Here is a 15,019-nt window from a genome sequence, read left to right as displayed (position 1 = left end):
GTTTTCGGAATGGGGTGGGGAGAAGGAACTCGTCTCTGGGGAGGGGCAGGGAACTGGGTGCAGGCTCGGTAACGCCACGGTGCTCTCTCCGCATGGTCGTAACGATTACTACAAAAACGAGGAACCCTCGTGTGGAATCTGCGCCCGCGGATGTCAAACTAGGCGGGGAAAGGAGAGCAACGGGAGGAGCGGTTTGGGGCGCGGCAGATTCGCGCCGGCCGTTTCCGGGGCAACGCGGCCTGCTTCAAGCTAAAGCGCCTGCCTCGGGAGTGTGGGTGGGTTTGTTATTATTATTTATTAAATTTGTATGCCGCCCACCACCCATATATTTAAGGGCGGTTCACAGCATAAAAAATACAAGATAATAACACATTGAATGAATTAATTTATTATTTCGGTCACAGACCAGTTCCAGCCCACATACAAAATCATGGAATTCATAAAACACGATTTTGCAATTAGGTATAACAGGGGCAATACAGATATAGCAACAGTTTAAAAATATATAAATTAAAACTTAGTCATTGACATATGACCTAAAATTATCATTTAAAACCTTAACCATTATGATAGCGCAGCTTGTTCTTTTATGGCAATCGCACAGAATTTGTACACCCTTAACGTGATCTCAGGATCCTTTCCCTCTACCAGGGATTTTAGGCATTGAAGTTCATTTGGAGATTTTTGCATAGATAATAACACAAAATGCATAATTAAAACAAGAAAAGCAAAACAATAACTGCCCCCCCCCCGCCAAAGTTGGTGGTGGATTCTGGCTCCTCACAGACCTGTGATTGCTTGCACTTTTTAACAAACCAAAGTCCCCAGGATTCTTTGGGGTGTGTGCTTTAGGTTTATGGTGTGAAGCCAGCATACCTCTCAAGGATTCCCCCTCCCTGCATCTCTAACTGCAAGGAGCCACTGAAAAGCCCCCAAAGTAGCGAGCAAACATGCAAATCCATCAGATTTGAACCATGTACCTTTTATCATTTTATCTCTCCAAGTCTCCCAAACAACTATGTCATTGGGCAGCCAGGATAAATACTGATAGTAGATAAGCAAATAAGATGTCTGCAAACATGAGGTGGAGGCTGGCATATCAACCCCACCAGGAGACAGGCAGACAGGCTGTTGCATCCATAGCATCATCAGGCAAGGAATGGCTGCTGGGAGGAGCGCAGAGAGAAGAAATTGTGCATCTGTAACAGCAAAACTGGCCGCCTTCATCTTCCCCAGCTTCATCTTCCTCACAGCAGCGCTTGTAACTTTCCAGCGGTTTGACTTCACTCCCAAAGGCGCACTTCCTCCATTATCTCAAAAGGCAGACGGATGCCAGCAACAACAAAGCACAAAACTCAAAAGCTTTGTCATCTTTGTGATCGTTTGTAGGTCCTAATAATGTTATTACCTTACTAGGTAATAACCCCCTTGTAATATACCAGCACATCATCCTGCGGTTTTTGCTTGAATATCCACCTTTAGCTAATTTCTGTTGCTTCTTAAATGTTTATAGATGGTTTTTGGAAAATTCATAGTGAGCCTCCCAAACAGAGGTTGTTCAGTCTTGCAAAGCCACTCAGTGGAGAAAAAACAAGAGGGCTGTTATTACACCCCTTGCTTGTAGACTCCTGGCATATCTGATAGGCCAGTGTGGGAAGTGGGATAGATGGATCTTGGATATGATCCATCAGAGATCTCATTGAATCCATTTGGCCTTTCCCGACTGGGTGGCGTTCAGTCACATGCAAGCAAATTTGTGTTGTGCAATTATAGCTTATTGGGAGGGTCTTGCTCAACAAGCACTCTTTCCTCAAAAGATAGTAAACTTTTTGCTTTATCTGTCTCAAGGTCCAGTTTCTGGCATATCCAGTTGAAAAGGGTCAGGTAGAAAGAAGGGATGAGAAAGACCCTTGTGAGGGTCTCTGAATCAGAGGAGACAATCCTAGGCTACATACAAACACCTGGTATAAGACATATTCCTAAGTTCCTAGGGGTAGATTGCTGAATTAAGTTTTTAAAAATGCAAAGAGGCAAAAAAAAAGCCAACAATCGCAGTCTGCAATCAATAGAGGCCCAAATGCTGTTTCGAATCTCATGGGTTGAACCTAATTGTGAAGTTTTGTAACACTGGTTTCTTTTAACAGCCTGAGTTAACACCCAGCCTCCTGTTTTGAAGGGGATGCAGCAGTATGGATGGCTGTTTACAGAATCAAGTGTCTCCACTGCATTATGAGGCATTTATATTTTGTCAAAATAAATATGCACTGAAACAAGATAATATATATGACAAGCCAAAGCTGGGAGCTTTAGTGGAGGGTGAAAAGGCATACTAGACCATGTTTTTGCTATCATTTATTATGAAATCACTTTGAGATGCTTCATAGGAAGTGATTCATGAATGAAATAGATACAAGGCTGTCAGTTTCGTGCCTTTTCTGTCATGAAGAACCTTGAGCATTTCACATTGTTGTTCTTGGGTTACTATGCATATCAGAAATAGATGTATGCAACCTTCCCAAAGCAGTAGCATATTATGTAAAATACTGAAAAAAACAACATCAGCCTTCTGTTGTCATAGTTCTTTGGAATCATAGATTCAGTGATCCTGTTTGCAAGCCCTCTTCTTTGCCCTGCTGCAATGGGCTTTCAGGCTCTCTTTCTCCCTCTGCTTCTGCAGTCCTAACTTATGCATCAACAATGCCAAGCTTTTCTCTGCTCACTGTCTTATCATTTTGTTTTAATTTGCTATTGCTGTTACTTCCTTTTCTCTCTGTTTCAGTATAGGGAGAAGATGCATACATCCATCCATATAATTTTTAAAAAATATATGATTCTGCATTGGGAGTGGGGGCTCAGGAAGGTGGAAAAAGGGGCTAGATCAGGGGTGAGAATAATTTTTCTAATCTAACTTGTACATATGCTCAAGTTTGAAAAACTCTCACCGTTGCAGTTCCTGGTCTGTGATGAATAGCCCACTGCGCAATCTGAGTTCTGTGGAACTGAATGATGGAATTTGTGCTAACAAAGGCATCTGAGACCAAGAAATAACTGTTATGTCCCTAGTGCTGCAGTTGGATGCTGATGTACAAAAAGAAACTTAAGGAACAACAAAAGGTGTTCCTTAAGTGTTGCTAAGTAGATTAAAACACAGCCTCTCTATATTATGGATATGTCGTAGTTATGAGTGTTGAACCTGGGGAGATCTGATTGGGGAGATCTGAGTTCAGCTCTTTACCCAGCCATGAAACCTCCTGGCTGACTTTGAACCAGTCGTGCGCTCTCAGCCTAAACTCCCTACCTGAGTAAGAGTTGCTTCTGAATGCCAGGAAACCGGAGGAGTGGAGAGGGCTCTTGTGCTCTGCCTGTGGGTTTCCCCATGGCATCTGTTTGGCCACTCTGAGAGCAGGGTGCTGGACTAGATTGGCCATTGGCCCGCTGCAACAGGCTCTTCTTAGCTCCCTCATAGGACTGTTCGGAGGAGAACCATATACAGTGGTACCTTGGGTTACATACGCTTCAGGTTACAGACTAACCCAAAAATAGTACCTTGGGTTAAGAACTTTGCTTCAGGATGAGAACAGAAATCGTGCTCCGGTGGGGTGGCAGCAGCAGGAGGCCCCATTAGCTAAAGTGGTGCTTCAGGTTAAAAACAGTTTCAGGTTAAGAACGGACCTCCGGAACCGGTAACCCGAGGTACCACTGTACCTGACTCATTGCAGGAGTGGCTAGATTTATCACATTTATATCTCAGTCAGTAGAGCGTAAGACTCAGTCTCAGGGTCATGGGTTGGAGCCCCACTTTGGGCAAAAACTCCTGTATTTCAGGGGGTTGGACTAGATGACTCTCGTGGTCCCTTGCAATGCTACAATTCTGTGAAACTCACTCTTTCCCCATTCCAAAACTTTAAACCTTTTAAATCCCACTGTGTAAGAATTGGTACCTTCCTGACTTTCAAATGCCAAGATCTTTATTGACATATGTTAATATCCCAAACGTTGAACTCTTTTACCTCCACGCCTCATGAATGTATTCAGTGGGGCAGCTAAAATTGTGCCCGTGCCTATTTTGGAATAGGACTAGCATTGTAGCAAGGCACACCCCATTTGCGCTGAACTGTTCCAGAAATTAAGCACACTCACTTATATATCAGTTACCTCTGAATACTTTTGACGGAATACAGGTTTTTCTCCAAAAGCAGCAGAAGCTTCTCATCATCTTAGAATCATAGAATCATAGAGTTGGAAGAGACCACAAGGGCCATTGAGTCCAACCCACTGCCAAGCAGGAAACACCATCAGAGCACTCCTGACATATGGTTGTCAAGCCTCTGCTTAAAGACCTCCAAAGAAGGAGACTCCACCACACTCCTTGGCAGCAAATTCCACTGTCGAACAGCTCTTACTGTCAGGAAGTTCTTCCTAATGTTTAGGTGGAATCTTCTTTCTTGGTGAGAAACATGTAAGTCTTATGTCATCTTGCAAGGAGGAGCTGCCACGTTACAACTCTACCCTTCTAACTGCTCATAGTAATAGAACTCTTGCATCATTTGTGAAAGGCTTTCTCTCTGAGTTTATGGTCTCCCAAATTCGATAAAGTCCCTGTTTTATTATTTGGCTTCTGTTGCTTGATTTAAAAAAAAAATAAAATTAAAAAAAACCCATTAGCTATGCCAATGCAATTACAACAGGGATTAAAGGCAAAATACAACAACAAGAAGAAAATTACATTGGGAGCAAGGGATCATGATTACTAACAAATATATTTGTTCTCCATTGCAGATTTCTTCACGTGGCCCTTGGATCCTGCAGCACAAGCTGCCACGCAGAGAATGAAACAAATGCAAGTAATCCACAGTGTTTAATGGCAGGCTGGTTTTTTAAATAAATGTAATGAAAGGATACCCAATAGTATAGTGTGCTTTTGGTTTTGCCTTGTCTTGGCCGTAGGTTGTTAGTGAGTTCCTCCCATTATGGCAATGGTCCAGAGTTTTTCAAACCACCTTAGCTTTTTTCCTGCTTTCCTATGATGCACTACAGGGAGTCCCTATAAGCAATAGGGAAAACAGACCTTTTGGTGCAGTTGAAACAGCATTAAAGACTGAAATCCACAAAGCTTCTACCACTGAGGAGGCCCATCACATATGCCATAAAGTGTCATGGAATTCACACCTCGTCTAGCACAGCTGAGAGCTTTTAACCTGCAACTCTAAACAGCCTCAACAGGGTGCAGGTTGATATCAAGTTGCTATCTTGTACCCCTGCACAGATGGAATAGAGGTATTCACCCTGTCACACCTTATTCCATTAAACTTTAATTTTTTATAAGCTTGACTTTATTGCTTTTGGACTGTCAGAAGCAACCATGAACCAAATAGGAATGTGAATTGTTTTATTGGCAATTCTTTGCTATAATCATGTTTGCTCTTCAGAAGTGTTAATTCAGGAACCCCTAGAAGCCATAATTATTTAAAAAACCACAAGCCCTATAATCAGAGGTCTGCCTCTTAAGCCTCCTGTTCATTTAGGTACAAGCCCCATCATGTTCAGTGGGGCCTACTCCCAAGTAAGGATTCCTTACATAATATTCCTGCCCTAGTCTTCACATTTCAAATTGGATTGTTTCTCAAAAAGGCCAGAGTACTTTTTTGTTTCCTAGGATAGAATTGTTCAAGAAAAACAGTATGCAAATACATTGTGAACCATCATAGGTTTAACACTGAAATATATTTCCCTATCAGCTTGTACTTTGCTATTCTGCCAAATGAAACCAGGGATGTTGATATGTGTATCTGTGCATGCAAGATGCAAATTTCTTACATACAGCAGTGCAGAGATAAGAACCTTTTGTAAAATGCTTTTGGGGAAGAACTGACGTGGATAAAAGGAGGGTATTGTAGTACCTTTTCCCATCCTCTCACTATCCTTCCAAATTGGGGCCATCAGGATCTGGCTGGCTCTGGGCTCAAACTCACCCTTCAACTGATATATATTTGTTTACTATATATATATATATATATATATATATGCAGGTTTTGGTGTCCTCGGGTGTCTTCCCGTGTAAAAGTTGGGGTGTCTAGGCGACGTTTCGACGAGGTCTCACTCGTCATCTTCAGGCTGGTGCTTTCGGCTTCTTGTTACTGGAACAGAGCGGGATCTCAATGTTTGAGTTCCTATAAATACTGTAGAGGGGGTGTGGTGTCTAGCCTCCAATGTTCTGGGCAGAGAGGAAGTTCCCAGGCTAGTGTGCCTTTTCTTCTTTTGTTCCTTAATTACTTGAGAGATACCTTGAGTGATTTCTTGAGTGATATCCTGAGTACCACTTAGGTGGGTCATTAGGTGTGGATTAGTTGCTAAAGTCTTTGTGTCTTGACCTCTTGAACTTTGTGAAGAGTTTTCCTGAGAAGATGGCTGTATTGCACTTAGTTGTGCTTTGGCTTGGCTTCGTGTATAGGGGCGAGCTGTGGTTTTGTGGCTTGTGTCAGCCAGATCTGTGTAGGGATTGCAGGGGGGTGCAGCATCCGGAGGTGCCACCATGGATTGGCTACTGGATGGTGTCAGTAATTCATCTGTGGAGAGGGTCTGGGTTTGGGTCTGGTGTGGTTGATTGGTGTTGGCGTTCTGTGTGCCTCTGGATCTGGTGTCAGTTTTTGTGGGGAGGGCTAATTTCCAGATGTCTGGCAAGCGGGATGTGTCGTCACGCTTGTTCATGTTGTGAGGGTGTTTCTCTATCTCGATGGCTTCCATGATTATTCTCTTGTGGTGATGTTCCGTGTTAAAGAGCAATTTGGAATCTGCAAAATTAATTTCGTGTCCTGTTTCTTTCATGTGTTGGAAAAGAGAGGAAGTTTTTTCTTCTTTTTTGACGGCATTCTTGTGTTCTGCGATACGTGCATTTATTCGTCTGTTTGTTTGTCCAATGTACGTGGCTGGGCAGACTTTGCAGGGTATTTCATAGATCCCTTGGTTTTCCAACTGGATTTTATCCTTGGGGTTTCTGAGGATATTGGCTATTTTTTGGTTGGTGCAAAAGGCTGTTTTGATATTGTGTTTATGGAGGATTTTGCTAACACCCTCACAACATGAACAAGCGTGACGACACATCCCGCTTGCCAGACATCTGGAAATTAGCCCTCCCCACAAAAACTGACACCAGATCCAGAGGCACACAGAACGCCAACACCAATCAACCACACCAGACCCAAACCCAAACCCAGACCCTCTCCACAGATGAATTACTGACACCATCCAGTAGCCAATCCATGGTGGCACCTCCGGATGCTGCACCCCCCTGCAATCCCTACACAGATCCCTACACAGATCTGGCTGACACAAGCCACAAAACCACAGCTCGCCCCTATACACGAAGCCAAGCCAAAGCACAACTAAGTGCAATACAGCCATCTTCTCAGGAAAACTCTTCACAAAGTTCAAGAGGTCAAGACACAAAGACTTTAGCAACTAATCCACACCTAATGACCCACCTAAGTGGTACTCAGGATATCACTCAAGAAATCACTCAAGGTATCTCTCAAGTAATTAAGGAACAAAAGAAGAAAAGGCACACTAGCCTGGGAACTTCCTCTCTGCCCAGAACATTGGAGGCTAGACACCACACCCCCTCTACAGTATTTATAGGAACTCAAACATTGAGATCCCGCTCTGTTCCAGTAACAAGAAGCCGAAAGCACCAGCCTGAAGATGACGAGTGAGACCTCGTCGAAACGTCGCCTAGACACCCCAACTTTTACACGGGAAGACACCCGAGGACACCAAAACCTGCATTCCTGTACCCGTGAAAATCTACGAAAGCATATATATATATATATATATATATATATATATATATATGAATATGTATTTTTTAAAAAAAATAATGGTGTACTGATACTTTACCAGACATGCAACCTACTGGCAAAAACACAGGTGGATGTGTTTAGGGTCAGAGAGCTAGCCAGGTACGTTCTGAAAATATGAACTCATCCTCAATTCTGCCCATGAGAAGGATTACGTTTTTGAAACGGGAATTGTCAATCTCATGCAAATACGACGTTTTCAATGCAGTGCACTAGAAAATAAGTCCCAACAGCCTCCCACATATTCCAAAGTATTTATTTCACAATATTTTATGCACAGCTGAAGGACAGTGACTATTTGTTGTTTTCCTACAAACAGAAAGTGTAGTTTACAGATCTGTTCAAAATGGAAAAATATTTCTTTTACCAGCAGTATCATTTCATCTACATTTTTGGGACTTGCCTTCAAAAGTCATTCAAGTACCTTCAGAGCAGCCGGCCTATCAACCTGTGGTGACTAAGACTCTGCATGCACACAGCAAATCCTGGATTGGCTACTGCCAAGCAAATCCTTATTTCCCTTTTGCACATCCGTTTTTACTGTCAGGCCTTTGTGTTCTTTGAACAATTCTAGTATTTAAGGGGAATGTTATTGGCTGCTTGTATTTAAAATATTCAGCCTTAATTCAGAAAGCAAACGGTTCTGTTACACCTTCAAATACATAAAAATCCAATAGGTTGAGGAGACAGGCGTAAACGGGCTTGTAAAATATATTTTGATTGGCACAGTTATAGGATTATTGTAGCTGGCTATCCATAATCCCAAGTCGTTCTGACCACTAAAATTACAGTCCTATTACAGTTTAGCAGTCTGACAATAAGAAACAAGTCCATGTTGTTGATGTAGTGCTGACATGAGGAGGAAATATGGCTTAGTGATAATACACCTTTACAAACGCTTGCAGCAGCCTGGTCAGCCACTGCAAATTCTTGCACACTTTATTTCTATAACATCTTAAAAGGGACAATAGGAACGTAATGCTTCTGTTCTCTTAATCCTGTTTCAGTTCAGGAGCAGGCTGTGTGACTGTGTGCTCCTCTCCTCACTGTGAATTTCCACCGGCCTTAACTTTTGTTTCAGTATGACCACTGGTGACAGTCAAGGTTCCTACTTAAGCATTAGCTGCAACTAGCAGTGGTACTGATGTAATAGAAAAATGTGATTAACAGGTGGTGGGGAAGAGGGAACACATTGACCCATGGCCTGCTACCGGTGTCTTAATCCTGGTACACACATAATATTGCAGCATGGTTTTAAATAGGCATGATCGTGTAGTCAAATAGCTGATTTCACTGGCAGTTGTTGATTTTCATAGGGTATAGGTCTGACCAGTCTCCCTTCAATAAATAAAGTTATGGTGCTGGGGTACCCTAATGCCCAGCTCTGACAATTAGTTTCAAGGGCACAGCCAGTACTATAGGGCAGCCAATTCGCTTTGGGGGTTTAGATTCAATGCAAACTGTCCATGTTCATTGAACATGTATATGATGAAGTTGTGCAGACACCCTGTTGTGAACCCCTGTTTATTGCATTATAGTACAGTAATTTGAAGCCTTGAGCAGAGGAGGCTAACCTGTGGCTCTCCAGCTATTTTTGGGCTACCACTCCCAGCGTCGCTGACCATTTGGCATGCTGGTTCGGGCTGACGGGAATTGGAGTGCCTCAGGTTAGTCACCCTTGTCCTAAAGAAGTGACAAAATAAAGCCAGCACAGATCAAACCCAGGTCCGCACCCACCCAAACAGTGTGGGAATCAGCCCCAAGATGTTCAGTGACTTTATAGGATTTCTGCCAAGTCTAGGAAATTAAAATGCTCCCTTATCTCTCTAGAAGTCTTCTGCTGAAGGAAGAGGATAGACAGAGAGAGATGTCTAACTTCTTGCTGGTCGTGACTGCAGATTTCTTCCAGCCTCAGTTGATATTTCCTGCTGCTGCATAGAAAATCTTTGTAACACCCCTTTCTCAACCCGCGATCTCATTGCTGGAAGGGAGTAACAAAAGTGTGTTGGGTTGTTGTTTTTTGCTAGCTATGGCACCATTCATGGAATAGCGATCAATGACTGCTTCTTCAGCACATGATCATCAGCTAATTGCTACAGTAAGAATTTCACACATGAATTCGTCTCTGGGAGCAGTTCCAATAGTTATAAAAAGATCCATGCCCAAATTTAACTGACACATAATTATGAATTAATGACTCAGGAAAAAAATTCCTTAAGTTGCTCACTGGTAACGTGTTCTTCCCATACTAGCTGGACTAAGTATAGAGAAGTTACATGCTGGGCTATTCGTTGCTAGGGGACCTTCAACATTGCTAATTTGATTGCTGTCCCCATTCAATTGCCCTTTATTATGAGGAAAGTAATATATGCTGCATTCTCTCTCCCCCCCTTCTCAATTTGTGGGTCTGAATGCATTTTTAAAATTTATTTTTTGCTGTTAATATGTGTGCTGATTAATTATGAATGTGTGTTCCTACAAAGCAAGGTTTTCCATGTTAGCAAAAGGGGGTGCGTGTGAGCAAGCAGCAATGTCTGCACATCCACACTTTTGGACACATTTCCCTTTAAAAAGTCATGTATGGGGTGGAGGCTTAGAAAACTGCTTGGGGAAAGGCCATTAAACCCAGTTTGGATTCTGTGCAATTGCTAGACTGCATCTATTGTTTACAGTGAATACTGAACTTGCTTCATGGACTTTTGAACATGTCTACTTCAAAATTTCCAGTGTCAACTGTCTACTTACAACTCCAAAGGCAATTTTTGGTGACATTTAAAGGTTTCCCCAGAATTATTAACACTCAGTCTTGAAAAAATAGTGATTGAGAATAATGGTGAAAAGGCACACAGTGGGAAAGTACTCTATCAGAAATATTTTAAAATGATGAAATAAATGACACCAACCACCTTTTTGAACTGTGCTAAAGAGTTTTAAATGACATTTAAATGGCTGATGAGGAAGAGAGAGAAGGCATGTTTGTGCAGGGCAATACCAGTGAATTGGCTTTTTAAAAAGTAAGTCCCAAGATATCTTAAAAACAGATAACATAAAAATTACATACATCAAATATATTTAACATGAGATCCTTCTGAAAATCTTTTGCAGTTAAATATTACAGTTATTTACTCAGTTCATATCTCTTTCTATACTAACAGTTAGATTTTTAAAATATACACAGATATAATACATAATATAAATAAATTCTCCTTGCAGTGCTGTAGTGAAATACCATTATCCTCAGGAAGAACATTAGCCACATTTTATAAATACGTTTTCTAGGGTCGCTGTGAAAGTGGGTTCTGCAGCTCCCTTTCAGTTAGCCTACCTGGTTAGAATTATGGTTAGCAATGCATGGTGATTCAGTTGCAGCTGGAACACTTTAAAAAATTGCACAACTGGATACACAGAAACAGGTGCAACTAGAGAAACTGTGTGAACACATACTTTCTGCTTAGTCTAGAGTGCAGGACAACACTAAATTCTGCATTGCACTGGAGAAATCAGGAGCAGTCACTCAGTTCACCTCCCCCCGACATTTAAGGGGGCAAATGCTCTCGTTCATCACAACTGGCAGAGTGCCCCAACCTCAGGCTGATTGTATGGGAAATGGAAGATTTGAACCTGGGAAGAGAACATAACGCAGAAAGAAAATTACCTGGCTGCTGCAGTACCGACTGTGGCTTGGATGCTGCTATTCTTGCTTTTATGTCATTTAATTGACCATTACTTTGCACTGGCTAAAGAAAAAAAGAAGTGCCTGGAATTTATTATTTTAAAAAGAAACTTCAAAGGAAATCTCTTCAATCATGCTGGAAAGAGACAGTTGTGGTATAAAGAAAGTTGTTTGCCAAGGTCAAGGAGAAGAATGGCTTTGTTCAGTGAAGGCAACATACTTACTGTGCTTCCTTATTCTCTCAAGCTTCAAACCCACAAAGCTGGCATGCCTAAGCACAAGGGGTCAGTCATGGCAACTGCTGGGGAAAGGCTCTGTCCAACATTAGTTTGCCACATGCAGGAAGTCACAAGAGAAAGAGGCAAAGTTTGCCATGAGAACTGGCACTTTCTATGCCCAAGTAGGGTGTGAATGAGGAACAATGTGGGGGGGGGGGTCAGGGGAGGATTCCCTTGACTGGAGCATTATTGGGTAATTTCACCACCATGAGACTGGCTGAAATCTAACTGGGCACCTTTGGCAGGGGCAAAAAACTACCAAACAGAAGCTCAAGGCACTGTAGAACTGAAGCAAATTCAGCTGAAGGAGTAATGTCTCAAGTGCATGCTGAAGCAATCGTTACTTGCCATAGTTACTGGTTTATGAATTAGAAATATGAAAAGCTATATTAAACCATGGTCCCCAGAATAGTTCCATTTTGTATTATAACCTCTGTTCAACTGCGGTGTTAATACACTACAGTGTTGCAGCAGCGGATTTGTAAGTGCACATTAGAAATGTGGAGTGAGAGAGATGATTTTTGTGTATAAGTTGACTGCAGGACTTTACTTGTTCCTCCCTCTCTTTGCATGTTGTTCTTCCAAGGACTCGATACTGCAAAGTGTTGAGCAACGTAGCCTGAATCAGCAGTACCTCAATATGCAGACTGCTGAACTTTTAAAAAAGAGAGCAGTGACCCTTGGGACTCATCACCTGCTAGAAATGGGCAAGTACTCCAGTTCTTTTCTGAATCAGATCAGAATGCATAGGACCAGTCCGTTGGTAAAAACTGTATTCTATTATAAGGGAGATACTTTGCAAGCTGGGTATTAGATTTGCAGCAGTTAAAATCTCCCTCTTAGAATTGGCTAGCTGCCTAAGTTCAAGTTGCAGGAAGCTGCTCTGCATTTCTGATGCTATCTGATAGTAGGTTGAGTATTGCCTCTGCAAAGCTTAATAGTTTTGAAAGCAACTGAATAGGTAGGAATTGCAGGTGTACTTTAATGTCAAAACAATAGAGAGTTGAGAAAGCTATTTACTCAAAGATTAAAAACCATATTGGTGAAACAGTTTCTATTTGTTACACTGGTCACGTTCACATCCTGGCTTGGTAAGTGAGGATACGCATGCAGCCACTTCCCTCTTCCCTTTGCACAGGCAGGGAATTACGTCAGGAAGCTGCAGTTAACCATGGCTTCCTATAATGTGCAAACCTAGAAAGTATGGTGAATGTCTTTCAAACAAGCCAGGATACCAAGCCATGGTTTAACATTGGCTTCCAGATCCTGGGTTGTTTGGAAACCATTAACCATAGTTTCCTGGTTTGCGTGTAATGGCAAGTCATGGTTACCAGTGCATTGCCTGCTTATTTAAAAGCACTGTGTGTCAGTGCACTGAGTTCGGGCAGATCCAGTTTCTTAAGCCATGTTTCATTAGGCAATCGAGTCTCTGATGGGGAAGTGGTGCTGCTAACGCTATTGCGTATTAGTGCCATGTTAGGAAGTTAAAATAATTTCCCTACCCATTCTGGTTTGCTTCAAATTGCTGGTAACGATGCAAGCTCATCAGCGCTAATATCTCATTCTATTTCTCCCAAAAGGCCTTCCTGCCAACCAGCACTTTGCTACCCAATCAGATATGGTATCACACAACTTTTTCCATGGTATGAAGCAACTGCCCTCCATAACTGGCTTGGAAACAAATCACAAAGTTGGTTGATGGCAAACCTTCCATTCAGGTTGCCCAGCCAGTCCTATGGAAGTTCTGCCAGACTGTATTTTGACTTGACTTCACAATGATTCCTAACATGGCCAAGGAATCTGTCCTGCAGATTGGCGCTGCCACTAGTAACTGTAAGGACTACTCAACTATGATAACAAGGAACTGACCTTTTTGTGAAGTATTTTGGACCTTGTACCCCTATCTATCTTTTCTCACAATCACAGTAAAAGCAATGTGTTCTCATACATATTCACAGGATAAAAGAGGCATAAAGATTTTGGATTGGTCCGAGTAACCTGCAGGAGTCTGCAGTGGAGCTGTAATTATAGGGCCGAACTCCTGCAGAGGTTTCTGGGTCCGTGACTTTTCCTCTTTCTCAGTGTGGCACATGGACAAAATATTTATGGACACTTAATATACTGAAGGCAGGCTGGAACTGCCCCACTGACCGCTTCTAGGTTATGGTCTGTACAAAGTTGCCTTTGATGGAGCTGGGACAACAACTGTAACCATCTTGTGCCCCAGATGCAAGGAAAAAGCATTGTTCCCTCCACCAGTTAAATTTCCTTTCGGACTACATAATTAATTCTTGGTTTGGCCTACTGCAACTTTATTTCCCGAAACAATCATTTTAAAAATGAAGGGCAGCGGCAGAAATTGAAGTTCAGTATGTGCAAGCGAGCCCCATAACCATGGACAACGTTACGATGCATGGTCATGAAAGCTTCTTTCTATTATTTCAAGATAGAATTTCTCAAACCACAACGTAAGAAAATGAAAATAGTTTTTCCATTTACCAGTGCTGGTGCCTTAATGGCAGCAGGGAAAGAATATTTTTAGCATGGTATCAAGTGGTACAAACCCCCCACTTGTTTCAAGTATTCTTAGCAGCAAAATCTGCCTCCCCCCCAAAAAAAATCCCCTCCATACAAACCAAAAAGCATCCAACCAAAAATACAAGATTAGTTTCTTATGCTATACAATTCAGCACTGATTCGCTAAAGTGTATTGGTTCATCAACCATCATTTGGTCCACATTTGAAGAGATCCTTAAATTCCACTTTTTGCTTTTTTGCTTAGGAAATTTGGCTGGGAGTCAATATAGTATTCTTCAAACTCTGTTGAGGAATTCCAGGCCGAGAGAAGCGGGGATGTGGATCGAGTCCATGGTTAGAGAAGAAGGGTTGAATGGAAACAGTACAGGGAACATGAACTTGAAGTCTAACAGTAGCTGTGGAGGTTCATTCCGCTCTTGCAAATTTGCCTACAAGAAATTGGGGGCAAGGGGGTGGGGAAGAAAACATAAACATCAGCAAACAGACAAAATGCAGCAGAGTTCAGGTTGGAACAGCTGTGTGGTTGGAGACCAGCCTCATCCTCAGTTGGCTTTCTGCAGCTGGAAGAGGGAAATGAGTACTAACACTTATCTGGTTGCCATGGTAGTCAACTGAGCAGTCAAATACTGCGAATTGATTGACTGATACAGTGGTACCTCGGGTTAAGTACTTAATTC

The 15,019-nt window shown here is 42.2% G+C and overlaps 1 protein-coding gene and 1 long non-coding RNA gene across 8 annotated transcripts in view; one reads left to right on the top strand and one right to left on the bottom strand.

Annotated features, from left to right (window-relative positions):
- The first annotated feature begins 89 nt into the window (after positions 1-89).
- Positions 90-4,906, top strand: LOC310827212. Its single transcript, XR_014556215.1, has 2 exons — positions 90-1,385; positions 4,780-4,906. It is a non-coding gene; the product is annotated as an uncharacterized lncRNA (long non-coding RNA).
- Positions 4,907-8,093: 3,187 nt separating this feature from the next.
- The window catches only part of MYO5B (myosin VB), a 303,840-nt gene continuing 296,914 nt past the window's right edge, over positions 8,094-15,019 (bottom strand). For all 7 annotated transcript variants that reach the window (XM_083702547.1, XM_083702549.1, XM_083702552.1 and 4 more), the window contains one exon: positions 8,094-14,770. In XM_083702547.1, the coding sequence (XP_083558673.1) occupies positions 14,618-14,770 (153 nt within the window). In that variant the 3' untranslated portion in view covers positions 8,094-14,617. The remainder of the gene's footprint in view (positions 14,771-15,019) is intronic.

This window comes from Podarcis gaigeae, assembly GCF_964106915.1.
Source record: "Podarcis gaigeae genome assembly, chromosome: 11".
In the NCBI taxonomy this organism is placed as follows: Eukaryota; Metazoa; Chordata; class Lepidosauria; order Squamata; family Lacertidae; genus Podarcis; species Podarcis gaigeae.
The sequence above is the reverse complement of the archived record's forward strand: the minus strand, read 5'-3'. Positions and strand labels throughout refer to the sequence as shown.